This window comes from Zootoca vivipara, chromosome 8 (genome assembly GCF_965207765.1).
Source record: "Zootoca vivipara chromosome 8, rZooViv2.hap1.1, whole genome shotgun sequence".
Classification (NCBI taxonomy): domain Eukaryota; kingdom Metazoa; phylum Chordata; class Lepidosauria; order Squamata; family Lacertidae; genus Zootoca; species Zootoca vivipara.
Window position 1 is genome coordinate 62,023,960 of NC_142591.1, and position 15,809 is coordinate 62,039,768.

At 43.2% G+C, this 15,809-nt stretch overlaps 1 protein-coding gene across 1 annotated transcript; it reads left to right on the top strand.

Annotated features, from left to right (window-relative positions):
* Positions 1–301: 301 nt before the first annotated feature.
* On the top strand, positions 302–12,730 carry DECR1 (2,4-dienoyl-CoA reductase 1). The gene is made up of 10 exons (XM_035126016.3): positions 302–399; positions 2,416–2,603; positions 4,167–4,224; positions 4,358–4,444; positions 5,984–6,131; positions 6,405–6,504; positions 9,258–9,330; positions 10,730–10,876; positions 12,029–12,091; positions 12,519–12,730. Exons 1-10 carry the CDS (start codon positions 319–321, stop codon positions 12,576–12,578), a joined length of 1,005 nt encoding a protein of 334 aa, XP_034981907.2. The 5' UTR covers positions 302–318; the 3' UTR covers positions 12,579–12,730.
* Positions 12,731–15,809: the final 3,079 nt, after the last annotated feature.

Sequence of the window (15,809 nt, forward strand, 5' to 3'; positions counted from 1 at the left end):
AATAGTTGAGACGCGGCCACTTCTGCGCCTGCTTGCTTGAAAAGGTTGGATTGCTGACTCGGGGATTGGAGGGGAAGCAGCTCTAGATCATTTCAAGCTCATTGATAAACCTGCGAGCAATAAATGGATCGGCGCAGTGGCCGTTCAATTTTTCCAAGCGAGGTGGGGCGTGGCTTCTCTGCCGAAGGGGCGTGGCCGAAGCGTGCGCGTTCCGTCGAGCCCAGCCCTTCAGCTGCTCCTTCCAACTCTGACGTCTTTGAGAGGGCGGGGCCTAGCGGAACGCCCTCTTCGGACAGGACTCAGAAGGGTGGGGGGAAGATGGCGTTGGCGGCGGTGCTGCGTGTGTCGTGCGGAGTGCGGGCCAGGCTAGTCCCGCGGCTGCTTCCTTCACCTGTGCGGGTAAGGTGCTCTGTGCTCCGCCTGGATATGCATACGCTGGAACTTTGCCGCACTTCCCGACGGAAATAAGTGGTGTAAATTTGCGAAACACCTGCCTTTAAGCTATACAGTATGTGATTTGTTTATGCATCTGACTGATGGAGTAGCAAATCTTCCCCGTACATAGAAAGACCACTCCTCTCCCTGGCTCTGCTAGTTTTCTGCTTGCAAGGCGCTGTCTGTGTGTGTGTGTGTGCAGGGGTGCCAACTTCAATAAAATAGGGGGGGCAGGTAAACCCCACTCCGCATAATTGATCACATGACATTACACACATTGTTGTTGTTGTTGTCGTTTAGTCGTTTAGTCGTGTCCGACTCTTCGTGACCCCATGGACCATAGCACGACCCTATTTAAATTGGAATTACCCTCACATTTCTGCCCCTAGGAATTGATTCCTCTGTGTGTGTATCTATATATCCGTATCTTAATTATTTAACTAAAGGTAAAATGTAAAATAATAATAATGGTGGGACAGCATAAAACAGGACAGCCTTTAAAGGTGCTGAAAAATACATTCATTCACAGGATCATGCCAAAATTAATCCACTTATCAGCAGATGTACTAGCAACAGAGAACTGTAATGCCACCACTGCCATTCTGCCGTGTTTAGGAGGCAGGGTATCAGCTGCTCAGATTTTCATCCCAAAATTCCGCAGTAGCAAAAGCTCTTTATGCAGGCAAAAGCAGCTTTTTGTAACCCACCCGTTGTGGGTAAATAAGAGGTTGCTTAACTGGCATTTGCTCAGTACTTTTCCAGAGTCCGGAGCTCATTGTAATGGTCTCCATTGGTTTCAGTGGGAATTGTATCTATACTGAAGTCCACATGCTTTGAACAGTTTACTGAGCTGAGTTAAGAGACTCATTGGCCAACCCAGAGCTATTTGCCTGTGCTCTAAATGGAGATAAGATCAAGCTGCATGAATGTGAACTTTGAACCCGGTGTTTGAGAATGACAAGTTTTCTTTAAAAAGTTGTTTTCTTAAACTGTTATCAAATGTGAGATGGCATGAATGTCCAGCATTCACTCAAATGGGCTGGGTAAGATTTTTTTTTGTATGGTTAAGAGAGAAGCTCACTAGCCGGCCTTAGGCAAGCAACTCTCAGGTCAATTCTCCCCCCACAGTATGGGGAAATTGCCAGTAGGGCTAGTGCTGTTGTGCTCAGGTTCTGCTTGTGAGCTTCCCATGGGCCGATTGCCCACTGTGAGAACAGATGGGCCTTAGGCCTGATGCAGAAGGGTCTTTTATAAATAAATCAGATTTACTTTCCAGGGTTGATATAATGTAGTTGTGGATAATCTCTGCAGCACAGCACTAATTAACACCCCCCCCCAGGCTTCCTTACTTATCCCATGGGTAGGGTGACATGGGGGAGATTAAGGATCTGGTCTGCTAGCCAGAGCCAATTCTTCACTCATGCTGTAAAGTTTACAATTAGATAATGCACATAATGGACCCAGGTGGCGCTGTGGGTTAAACCACTGAGCCTAGGGCTTGCTGATCAGAAGGTCAGCGGTTCGAATCCCTGTGACGGGGTGAGCTCCCGTTGCTTGGTCCCAGCTCCTGCCAACCTAGCAGTTCGAAAGCACATCAAAATGCAAGTAGATAAACAGCGGGAAGGTAAACAGCGTTTCCATGTGCTGCTCTGGTTTGCCAGAAGTGGCTTTGTCATGCTGGCCACATGACCTGGAAGCTATACGCCGGCTCCCTCGGCCAATAATGCGAGATGAGCGCGCAACCCCAGAGTCGGTCACGACTGGACCTAATGGTCAGGGGTCCCTTTACCTTTAATGCACATAAAGTTTTCAACTTGTAAGTGCTATACACAGTTGTTAAGTATTGCTATTGGTATTCACAGCAATGGTTTTTTTTTTTAAAAAAAAAGATATAACTATACCCACAGCTTTATAGTTGAGAATCATCTAGGTTTTATTAACCTGTATAACATAGTAAATTATCTCCTTTCCCCTTTTCAGCTTTTAAGCCATGGAACAAAAGTGATGTATCAAGCTGATTGTGCCTTTGCACCTCTTCAGAAAGTGATGCTGCCATCGGATACTTTTCATGGCAAAGTGGCCTTTATCACAGGAGGTGGCACTGGCCTTGGAAAAGGGATGACGGCTGCTCTTTCTGCTTTGGGAGCAGAGTGTGTTATAGCAAGCCGGTAAGAGCATCTTTTGCATTTTACATGATGTAGTCTTTTAAAATTGAGAGTACAGCTCTCCGTATGGAGTTCTCCGCACACTTACTTGGCAGTAAGACCCGCTGATCACAGGGAGGAAGCAAACACATTTAGGGTAGACATGTTAGTCCTACTCAGAGTAGACCTGTTGAAACTAATGTCTCTAAGGTAACTTAGGCCCATTCATTTTAACTTCGTGGGATGCAACCCTAGGATTGCGCAATGGATTCTTCTGATTTTTTTAAAGCCATTAGGCTATATTTGAGAAATCCAAGTTCACTGAGCACTGTGTTGTGAATGGACACTGAGGGACCATTCAGACAACCACACCAAGACTCAGTAGTGGATTTTTGTTCTGGGGGGCCCTTTGGGGGGGTTTGTTTACCTAAATAAGTATGACTGTGTCCAAAAACATGACTGACCTAAATTCATAAGAATGAGTTAGCTCCACTTTGCTCCCTTGTTTTCATATTCACTCCCATGTCAACGCCTCCTCCCCTCTCTTTTTGTGCCACAACGCCCCACCCCCACCCCCAATGGTGACCTGCATCATCTTCTGTTGCTCAAAACTGAAAATTTTCCCTCCCCCAAAAAACATCAAAGGACCTTTGACCTGAACCCCTAAAAAACGGGGCATTTCCCCTCCCCCCAAAAAGCTCAACAACTTTTACCTGAACCCCCCAAAACGGTGGTAGATCACTGCCAGATTATAATTTTGAAAGTAGATCGCAGTCTCTCAGGAGTTGGCCACCCCTGCCTTAGGCAATACGAATCCTCCAATAAGGGCTGTGCAATGACATCCTTACATTTTTATGTGTATAGGAAAATATCATTAAACCATACTTTTTGTTTCTGTTTAATGATATAATATTGAGAGAGGCAAAACACTCATCTTCATCCAAGGATTTTGAAGGAACAAAAAGGAATAAAAATTCTTTTTAAAAAATTGTAAAATCGCCATAGATGTTAAATGCTCCTGGGATATAGTGGAATGTATGTAGGCAAATAACAAAACAAAGACAGATCAAATCATAATCATGTCGAAAACCCAGAAAGTACAAAATGAAAATTGAAGTAAGCTTGAATCTGTACGATATTTTATTGAATCTGTACGATATTTGAATCTGTACGATATTTTATTTCATACATTACAGCTTGAATCTGTACGATATGTTCCTGTTATTATTATATTGAGTTGAGTATTATTAATTTACGTTATCGGTTATATCAGGTGTTTTGATTTGAATGTGTAGAATATCATTCCACTACAGCAACTTCAGTCTGAAATATAAACTTACTAGGTTGCGTCCAATGCTAGTCCTACTCAGAGTAAACCCACTGAAATTAATGAACATTAATAACTTAGATCCATTAATCTCAGCCAGTTTGCTGTGAATAGGACTAGCATTGGACAAAGCTCTTCATTGTCAGTCTGCCACATCACACATGGAATCACCGCTAAGCTTTTACCAAAATGCTAAGAAAGACACCCCAGAGGTTTATGGCTGTAATGGAAACTCAACCGTAATGTGTAATTATTTATAGGAGACTTGATGTATTGAAACAAACCGCAGAAGAAATTTCTTCTAAAACGGGAAATAAGGTATTGTTAAATAACAAATGTTATTAATGGTACATTCAGTCATGGGATTTTATGTATGTAAGAATATATTTAATTCTTTCTTTTTCTTTTCTGCTGCTGGTAGTGGATATATTGATAATAGTTTATTACACAGGTCCACGCAGTTCAGTGCGATGTGAGAGATCCAGCATCTGTTAGCAATGCAATTTCTCAGTCAATTGACGTGGCTGGACATCCCAGTGTGAGTATCCTAATTCAAAACTTTAATTAATCATTACTGGAAAAATCCAACCCAGTGTGCATTTTTTTAAAAAACCTAAATGTAAGCGAGCTAATGAATTGAAAAGGATTCTGAAGGATTTTAATATTTTCAAAAGTAATGTTCACTTGAATCTACCCATAGAACAAAATCCATGGGAATAGGTCACAGCAGTATTTTAAGAAAGCTGTGTACTTTAACTGCCTGGTGTCGACATGACCTTGATGTAACTGGGATGGGCACTAGTGTGCACACATGAACCTCCAGCCTCTCCCACATCCCAGTGAGGACTGAGCATGCTCAGTGGCCACACAGTGCTCACTGACAGTTGTGAAGGCAAATAGATTGGACTACCCTGGAAGAAGGTGTGGCTGGTTGCCTGGAGCTCCACATGAGAGCGCTCACCGCTTCAACATTTTGCTGCAGCTCCAACTTGCATCACAAAGCTGTCAGAATTGGCTTGTTAAAAGTTTTGAAAGCAGTGGATAGGAGATATATTTTTCTTTAATGGAGGGTTCCACTGCTCTCATATACTTCTTACTGGCCAAAGGGCAGTAAGATAAAGTCACCATCTATTTGTTCATGTCTTGTGAGTTAAACTCAAGAGGACAACTGTGGTTGACTGGCATTGCTTGGTTGGTTGGAACACATACTGGAATTGATGCAAAAGCTTTTAAAACCAAAATGGTCACTTGTTTTTTTCTCTGCACTGCTGATCTTTTGCTTTTGCAAAAGGTGCTGGTAGGTTATTCTGACTCAGAGTGTGTGTACAGTGGTACCTCGACTTACGAACGACTCAACAACCGAATTTTTCGACTTACGAATGGGGCAAATGGCCACACGCTTATGAATTTCTCAACATCCGAACGGAAACCGCGGTGGTTTTAGATAGGGTTTTTTCGACTTACGAATTTTTAGATGGGGTTGCTTCAACTTACGAATTTTTCCGTTTCCAATGCATTCCTACGGGAAATCGCGTTTCCAGTGGCGCTTTTCGACTTACGAATTTTTCGACCTACGAAGGTGCCTTCGGAACGGATTAAATTAAGTGAGTCAGGGCACCACTGTACCTTTAAGCCAAACCATGGCTCAGCATACATGAACCAAGATATGGTTTCCTAGACTGAAATTGTCACCTGAAGCACTGCGCCCCCCACTCCTGCTGCTGCCTCCCTAGCTGATGTTAAGCCACAATTTGGATTAGCTTTACATCTGAACCCAGGCTCGTCGTTTGTCTTGCTCCAGACAAACCGCGAGCCTTGGTTCAGTTCTAGCATAGAGGCAAACCATGCCTTAGCCTCAAGCAGTGGGGTGGCAGCAGGACCAGGGAATGAGCAGTATGGCTTTGATCTTCCCTCCAGGAACCTGCACTCTTGTCATTTGTGCTAAATCATGTGTGAACTGGGCCCCTCTCTTTTTTATGTAAAAATTCTCCTGGAATTTCTGAAACCACCACCAAGTATCTTAAACGTGCAGAAGACCTATTTCGGCAAATATTTAAGCTTTCTTTCTCCCTTTCAGGTTATAATAAACAATGCAGCTGGAAATTTTGTATCTCCTTCTGAACGCCTTTCTCCAAATGCGTGGAGGACAATCACAGATATTGTTCTTAACGGTACTGCCTATATAACTCTGGGAATTGGAAAAGAACTGATTAAAGCACGAAAAGGTAAATTGAGATTGATAGAGCTTGTCCTTTTCTTACTGAATACCATTTTGGACAAAAAATAGATTATGGGGGTGGGGTGTGTGTGGAGCCTTCTTAGAACCCTGAAAACCTCAAGCTTTATTTTCTTAAAATTATAGAATTGTAGAGTCCAACCTCCACTGCCTCTCTGTCTCTCCTTCATTGATTTGACCTGTTTTAGGAAATTGATAATCTGGAAAGGAGAGCAATACATATAATTATTTTTTTAAAAAAAAAAAATATTGCATCTTCCAGGAGCAGCCTTTCTAGCCATCACCACAATTTATGCAGAAAGTGGGTCTGGGTTTGTGTCGCCAAGCGCTTCTGCCAAAGCCGGCGTTGAAGGCCTGTGCAAGTAAGTAATCTATACACACACACACACACACACACACACACACACACACACACACACAAAACTCTCTTAAGGCTGAAATAGACCAACCCAAAAGTGACAGAATTGGATTGAGAAGCGGCTGTTTGCTATTCTGGTGTATTCAACAAATTCATATTTCATTGGGTTTTTATTTTATTTTAACAAATCATATACCGTTTAACCACAGTAACCTCAAAATGTTTTACAAGGCATACAATACAAAAAAGGGAGGCTAACAGTGGTTAGAACTATAAAATCAGGCTTCAGTTAAAATGCCTGCTGGAGTAAACAAATTATTCAGTAGGTGCCGGAAGTTCAAATCCGGATGGCTTCATATAGATGTAATAATAATAATAATAATAATAATAATAATAATAATAATTTATTTATTATTATTTATACCCCGCCCATCTGGCTGGGTTTCCCCAGCTACTCTGGGTGGCTTCCAACAGACATTAAAATACAATATTCTATTAAACATTAAAAGCTTCCCTAAACAGGGCTGCCTTCAGATGTCTCCTAAAAGTCTGGTAGTTGTTTTTCTCTTTGACATCTGGTGGGGGGGGCGTCCCACAGGCCGAGAAGGCCCTCTGCCTAGTTCCCTGTGGCTTGGCTTCTCGTAGCGAGGGAACCGCCAGAAGGCCCTCGGCGCTGGACCTCAGTGTCCAGGCAGAACGATGGGGGTGGAGACGCTCCTTCAGGTATACTGGACCAAGGCCGTTTAGGGCTTTAAAGGTCAGCACCAACACTTTGAATTGTGCTCAGAAACGTACTGGGAGCCAATGTAGGTCTTTCAAGACCGGTGTTATGTGGTGTCGGCGGCCGCTCCCAGTCACCAGTCTAGCCGTTGCATTCTAGATTAATTGCAGTTTCTGGGTCACCTTCAAAGGTAGCCCCACGTAAAGCGCATTGCAGTAGTCCAAACGGTAGATAACCAGAACATGCACCACTCTGTCAAGACAGTCTGCTGGCAGGTAGGGTCTCAGCCTACGTACCAGATGGAGCTGGTAAACAGCTGCCCTAGACACAGAATTGACCTGCGCCTCCATGGACAGCTGTGAGTGCAAAATGACTCCCAGGCTGCGCACCTGGTCCTTCAGGGGCACAGTTAGCCCATTCAGGACCAGGGAGTCCTCTACACCTGCCGGCCTCCTATCCCCCAAGAACAGTACTTCCGTCTTGTCAGGATTCAATTTCAATCTGTTAGCCACCATCCATCCTCCAACCGCCTCCAGACACTCACAGCATTGTGGACAAGATTGTACCCTGCTGTAGACCATAGTACAAGGACCGTGGTGCTGAAACAGTCTCCCAATGTTGCTTTCTGGACATGACCCCGTATGTAGGGTAGGATAAAATATTAACCCCAATACCCATTCTGCCTAGGCAGTCCAAGAGGATACTATGGTCAGAGGTATCAAAAGCAGCCAAATGACCAGAGTCACATTCCCCAATGTCGAATGCATTCCCCAAACTGCTTGAATCAGGGGCGGACTTTGGCCTTTCAGTTCCCTGTGCAAGAACAAAATTTGGTTCCCCCTGCTGAGTAAGACTAATTATTGGAGAGTTGGCAGGAATCCCAATTGGGCTATTCTCGAATATAGCTTCTTTGAACCTCTTCTAGGGTGGACTAAATTAGGCTCCAATTTTATGAAATATCTTATTATCCTGGAGACTATTAAAGCACCTATAAAAATTTGGATAAATATAATATAAATAAAAAAGTGACTACATAGATTTATGAGCACTGTTCCTCAGTATGTATTTATCCTTGTAAGAGATGGGTCTATGAAAACACTTCTACTACCCATTACTGTGCTGAAGAAGTAATTACGAAACTGCACTATATCCAGAAACACTGTACATCATGACAGTTTATTAACCACTTCAGCATCGTTGGAACACTATACTCATCTTTCCACTTGGTTTTCGATGATTGACTTTTTGCCATATTTCCTTGATTTATGACCAGCAGAGACTTTCAGAGACTCAATTGAATCCTAATTTATTGTTTAGGTTTTGAAGAGAATCTTTCAAGAGTTGTTTACATTGTTCATACATGTTTAGTTTTTGTTCTGTTGATATTACAGTGGTACCTCGCAAGACGAACGCCCTGCAAGAAGAATTTTTCGCAAAACGAATGCGTCTTGCGATCTGATGGTAACTCGCAAGACAAATTCATTTTGTGAAAAATTCGTCTTGCGAATCGGCAAAAAAAGAAATTTCAATGCATTCGCAATGCGATTCGCAAGTCGAATTGATTCGTGGAACGAATTGAATTCGTCTTGCGAGGCACCACTGTATAAAGAGTTGATATTGCATGGTTGCATATGGTCACGTGTTGCTCTGTTTTTGAACTATGATTAAAACAGATCCACGTGATTCATAACCTACAGGAATTCCTGCATTATCCTCAGTGGACGTAGCCCACAAACAGGGTAGAGTTACAGCACAGAAGAACAACCTTTGCCCTAGGGGAAACCTCATTTCATGTTACCTCAGCACCCCCTGAAGCTGCTTCATTTGTCTATCCCATCAGAGTTCCTTCTTTCCTATTCACTTTCTCCTTATTTTCCCCGATTTTTGGGAAAGTGTTTTCTCTATGTGTGTAGTTCTTCTCCATTGGGACTTATGAACAGAAAACCTAGTGCGTAAGCCAAGATGTATTTTTTCTTTCTTTCTTCTAATCCTCTTTATATGCCGAATACTTACAAAGTCTCTTAATGAATTTCTAGGTCTCTTGCAGCGGAATGGGGTAAATATGGCATGAGATTCAATGTGATTCAACCAGGCCCAATAAAGACTAAGGTACACGACCATGTTTGTAGTCATTAAATAATTGGCCTAGACATCAGATTGACTTTAGTGACTGGTTCTCTGAGCCTAAATTCAGTTCTACTTGAGACAGATCTCATAGCTGCCTTGAGCACCATTTTGTGAAAAGGAGAGATGCAAATAAATACTGGTTTAAATAGAACTTGGAAGCACATAGAATCATTATCCATCTTCATTCTCTCTTTAAAACAACAACTTTGTAAAATTATATACCACTCTTCATCAAAGGCCACAGGACAGTTTACAACGTAGCATAATAAATAGAACATAATAGGTATAAAAAAAGGCAAAGGACCCCCAGACGGTTAAGTCCAGTCAAAGGCGACTGGGGTTGCGGCGCTCATCTCACTTTAAGGTCGAGGGAGCCGGTGTTTGTCCGCAGACAGCTTTCTGGGTCATGTGGCCAGCATGACTAAACAAGCTTCTGGCTCAACAGAACTCTGTGACAGAAACCAGAGCGCACGAAAACGCTGTTTACCTTCCCACCGCAGTGGTACCTATTTATCTACTTGCCCTGCGTGCTTTTGAACTGCTAACTTCTCAAGAGTTGGTGCAAAGCAATGGGAGCTCACCCTGTCACGGGGATTGAAACCGCCAACCTTTTGAACAGAAAGCCCAAGAGACACAGTGGTTTAGACCACAGCGGCACCCACGTCCCTAAATAGAATATAATAAATATATGTCAATACGTAAAATAACATACCTATTACAAAAATGAAAATTATCCTATAGATGCAATTTATAATAATAAATATTTATTAACATAGATAATCTAATGGCATAAATTATTATCTACTTACCCCAGTTATTATCTAACTTACACGTTATACATATCTAACATAGGTTTTTTGTGTTGTTGTTTTCTGGCTCATTAAGGAGAAACCACAGCCTAGGGCTTGCCAATCAGAAGGTCGGCAGTTCGAATCCCCAGCTCCTGCCAACCTAGCAGTTCGAAAGCACCTCAAAGTGCAAGTAGATAAATAGGTACCGCTCCAAGCGGGAAGGTAAATGGCGTTTCCGTGCACTGCTCTGGTTCGCCAGAAGCGGCTTAGTCATGCTGGCCACATGACCCAGAAGCTGTACACCGGCTCCCTTGGCCAATAATGCGAGATGAGTGCCGCAACCCCAGAGTCAGTTACAACTGGACCTAATGGTACCTTTACCTTTACCTTAAGGAGTATTTTTCTGAGTGATATGGTTGCCTCGGCGAAATGTATGACATTTAGTAGATACAAGTCTTATTAGAGTTGCCCACATTATTTCTCCACTTGATCTGCACTACATGGTCATTTTACCTTTACGCTTTTACCCTTGATTGTTGGCCTCTAGCAGAGTTCCGAAAGCAATAGTTTTTCTTGATAATTTTCTTTAGGGAGCTTTCAGCCGTTTGGACCCAACAGGTGTGTTTGAGAAAGAAATGATCCAAAGAATTCCTTGTGGACGCCTGGGAACAATAGAAGAGATTGCCAATCTTGCCACCTACCTCTGTAGTGATTATGCAAGTTGGATTAACGGAGCAGTAAGTTATCATTCTAGTTGCTAGGGGTCCCCAAAACTCATTGCTACTGATGCTAGAATATTGTGATCCAGAAGCCATTTCCACCTTGTCCCATTAGAGGGGGCTAAATGCTTTCTTTGGGGCTAGACAAGTTCCATGCAAATTCACCACGCAAAGTACTCCTTTGACTTCTTTAAAATTATTTGTGGCTTTAGTTGATGGGGAAAGCAGTTTGTGCATATTCTAGCATAACTAGTTCTGTTGAATAATGCTTTCCATTATGTTTTTACTAAGTAGAGAGCATTAATGTCTTAAAAGTACCATATTTTTCGCTCCATAAGATGCACTTTTTTCCTCCTAAAAAGAGGAAATGTCTGTGTGTCTTATGGAGCGAATGCGTGGTCCCTGGAGCCGAATTGCCCAGGGGCGAAAGGCAGATCGTGCTTTTTTTTTTTAGAAAGAGCTAAAGGCTAACAAGAGGGAAAGAAAGTGTTGAAAGGACCCAAACAGCAGCTGATTGCAATAGATTAGGGAGGGAGATAAGGGAGCTAGCTCCCTTCCCAGCCCGGCCCAGGCCCCTTGCCCAGGCCTCAATTGTTGTCTGCAGAGAGAGGCTGCTTGTTTCCTCAGCGACATGTGTCTGGAAACTGTAGAAATGGGTCCCTTTCCTTTCCTAGAGAAGCTGCAGAACTGTGAGTTGAACCCCATAAAAACAGGATTTTTCCCCTTTGCAAGGTAAGCTCAACAGCTTTGAGCTGATCCTCAAAAATGGAGCTTTCCCCCTTTGCAAAAAAGATGCACAACTGTTAGCTGACTCCCCCCCCCCAAAAAAACGGGGCTTTTCCCATTTGCAAAAAAAGCTGCACAACTTTGAGCTGACCCTCAAAAAAATGGAGCTTTCCCACCTTGCAAAAGAAGCTTCCTCAAATATTTAATGGGGAGCAAAGGCACCTAGGCCTCTTGGAGTTGGCTGCTATGCCTAGGACAACTCAAGAAAGCAAAATATTTCTTTTCTTGTTTTCCTACTCTAAAAACTAGGTGCATCCTATGGAGCGAAAAATACGGTACTTTATTTGGCCATACTAAGTTTCCTTAGCATATTGGTTCAGCTTAAACCAGTTCAAATTATTGTTGGAGTGGCTTAATGGGGGGAAATGTCCATTCATCTTGCAGGTCATTAGAATGGATGGTGGTGAATACGTCTCTATGGCAGGAGAGTTTAATACCCTAAGCAAGGTAATAACTTACAAGTCGGATCGGCAATAAAATGTTGCAGCATGCTCTGTGCCTTTTTGTCACCAATGTCTGCCTTCCAATGTCACCAAACAATGCTCAGTTTTCATTGGGAAGTTTTTTCAGGGTATTTGTGTCTTCACTATCTCTCTCCCCCCCCTTTAACAAAGTTTGTAAGTTCCCCACCCCCACCCTTCTGATACCTCCCTCTTGTGCATGGATCATGTTGTTTTGACAACATAAGCACTGGCACTCACACCTGAACATTAAAAATGCAGAAAATAATATGTTTAGGGTTCAATCCTGCCAAAAGTAAGCTTTTAATCACATTCATTTAAATGGGGAAATAGGTTTGATTGTGCCCATTATGTCAAAGATGGAAAAACCTGAAGTTAGTATCTCATCTAAAATGTTTTATTTTCTATGATAGGTTACCAGTGAAGAATGGAATAAGATGGAAGAAATGATAAGGAAAACAAAAGGCTCATAACTTTCTTTCAAACTATATTTTTATTTAGAAATTCAAGCACTATAAATTCCACTAATGGTAGTAATAATTGACTGACTTTTATATGTTTTCAAGGCCGAACAATTTTAATTTACATACAGCACAATATTAAATGCTTTTAAAATAAGCATCAATAACGTGTGGTTTCATTTGGGGGGGGGGCTGGTTTGGTATGTGATATTAAAAAAAACAACCTTCATTTAGCATGCCAGTTTAGAATGAGGCCTCCTATCTTGCCTGAGTTTTGATTTTAGAGTTTGAAGTCAAGTAATTGTGTCAAGCATGACTGGGGGGAAACTCACACGAGAGCTGGAACAGCTATACCAATAGAACAAGTATGTGGAACCTTTTCTAGTTGGCAGGCCAGATCCTTAATCTTTCCACAAAATTTGACAGATGGGCAGGAGCCAAACGCAGCCCTCCAGACCTCTGTATCTGCCCTTCAGAAGTCTTCCTGGGTCAGACCCCTCGCCTGTCCTGCTTTTGCACTCTTCTCGAATCGTGGAATTGGAACGGACCCTGAGGGTCATCCAGTCGAGCCCCCCCTGCAATGCAGGAATCCCAGTACATGTTCTCCCATCCAAAATGAAACCATATTGGACCCTGCTTAGCTTCGCAAATGTGCCTAGCAGCTTTATTGCAGAATGTATGTTTGAACTGTGGCAATGCCTCTTGCTTTCCTAGAGCAGGCACAGGCAAACTCTGCCCTCCCGATGTTTTGAGACTTCAGTTCCCATCATCCCTGAGCACTGGTCCTGTTAGCTAGAGATGATGGGAGTTGTAGTCCTAAAACATTTGGAGAGCCGAGTTTGCCTATGCCTGGTATAGAGGGATGTATGTAAAAACTAGCCTACTGCACTAAGGTAAATTTTACATGCATTGCTGCTCCTGTTTTGTCCCTGGCTCTGCCTACCCACAGGTATGTATCTTCCACAGGGAATATGCACCTTCAGCTGAAACAGGTTTCCCTCTTCTGCCCTAGAGATTGATAGGGATTGTGCTTCTTTGGGACTGGCTGTATTCATATGAAACGTCTTTTATTTAGAGTTGAGGCCATTGGTCATTCTAGACCCAGGATTGTCCACTCTGACTATAGCAGTAGCTTCCCATAATCTCAAGTTTTCCCCAGTTCTGTTTTTCTTAAGGCAGTCTTTTGAACCAGAGGTGCTAAGGCAGGCATCCCCAAACTGCGGCCCTCCAGATGTTTTGGCCTACAACTCCCATGATCCCTAGCTAACAGGACCAGTGGTCGGGGAAGATGGGAATTGTAGTCCAAAACATCTGGAGGGCCGAAGTTTGGGGATGCCTGGGCTAAGGATTTGTTCTTGGTCTTCTGAGTCAAAAGTGGCCACTAGGTGGAACCACAAGACAGGAAGGGAAACCTCCAGAAGCACATATCAGGTTATGAAAACTCATAAAGGTCTTACACAACCTGTGCGACTTTCAGCCTCCCTAACTATGCAAGTTGAATTGCTGTAGGGAAATGAGCCTGGTAAAAGGTAGGTGGCATCTTGAACTGGCACCAGCATAATTCCATGGTACTGAAATGTGTAGAATATTTGAAATGAGCGGCCAATGTGTGCTTTAACGGCTATGCAGGAAGGGGCAAACTTTTGATATAGTTGAGAGCTACCGAGAGCCAAGAGCCAAGATAAATGGAATGAAATTGACTGGAGGCAATTGACACACAGGTTATATGGGGCTTGCAACTACCCACCACATCAGTGTGGGTAAGTGAAACCATATTTTCCTGGATTGCACAAAAGGAAAACTGCATTTGATGTTTCAAATGAGGAGGGGATGTTACCACTTGGCTATCTTGAGTTCTTGTGGAATTTCTACTTTTTTGTATTTATGTAAGTTGGACTCACTACTAAACGTAGTGTGACTCGCATCCTTATCGTTTAACTCGTAGCCATAAAATGCAGTAAAAGAAAATGGTAAATGATCTGCCTTGGCCTGATTTAGTGATTCACAGCATTGGCTGTTCCATTCGATGCCGGTGGGATTTGCAGCCACGCAGCAGCTGGGAAAATTGGGGCACTTATATTTAGGTGCTTAATTATGGATTGCTGAGCAACATGTTGCTCATCTAGAACTGATCGCTCTGATCGGCATGAATATTGATGCCAGTTGTGATTGCTAAATGTTAGGTGGTAATATATAATTTTTTAATGGCACAGGTGATGAAAATGGAAGTGAGATTTTGCTTCACCCAATGACATCCCCATATGCAGCTTTTCAGTCTTCTTGTTGATGTTTCGTGTAATTTATCAGCCAGCAGGAAAACTTGCACCATAGACATATGATGGACGTTTGCTGGAAGCATTTAAGCAGCAGTGGGGGACCTGTGGCTCTCCAGATGTTGTTGGTCTACTCCAGGGGTAGGCAACCTAAGGCTCGGGGGCTGGATGTGGCCCAATTGCCTTCTCAATCCGACCCGCAGACGGTCCGGGAATCAGCGTGTTTTTACATGAGTAGAATGTGTTTAAAATGCATACCTGGGTTATTTGTGAGGCATAGGAATTCGTTCATTTTATTTTTTCAAAATATAGTCGTCGTCCCCACAAGGTCTGAGGGACTGTGGACCAGCCCACGGCTGAAAAAGGTTGCTGACCCCTGGTCTACTTCCATTTGGCAGCTCCAACAGCTGGGTGAACACACTTGAGCTGCTTTCAGACTATTCTTTCATTAAGCCAAATACTATCTGCTCTGATCCTTAAGCTGAGGCTCCAATACTTTGGCCACCTCATGAGAAGAGAAGACTCCCTGGAAAAGACCCTGATGTTGGGAAAGATGGAGGGCACTAGGAGAAGGGGACAACAGAGGACGAGATGGTTGGACAGTGTTCTCGAAGCTACGAACATGAGTTTGACCAAACTGCGGGAGGCAGTGGAAGACAGGAGTGCCTGGTGTGCTATGGTCCATGGGGTCACAAAGAGTCGCACACGACTAAATGACTAAACAACAACAATCTGCTCTGGCTGGCAGCAGCTCCCCCAGGCTCTGCTGCCCAAGAGTTAGAATTGTGGGGGTTGGAAGGGACCCCAAGGATAATCAAGTCCAACTACTTGCATGGCAGGAATATGCAGCTGGCCCATACAGGGATCGAACCCACAACCTTGGCATTATGAGCACCACACTTCAACCAAGCGAGCTAACCGCCACTGGTCAGTGCTTGAAGTACAGCAAAGAACAAATTGAAGAGTGAAG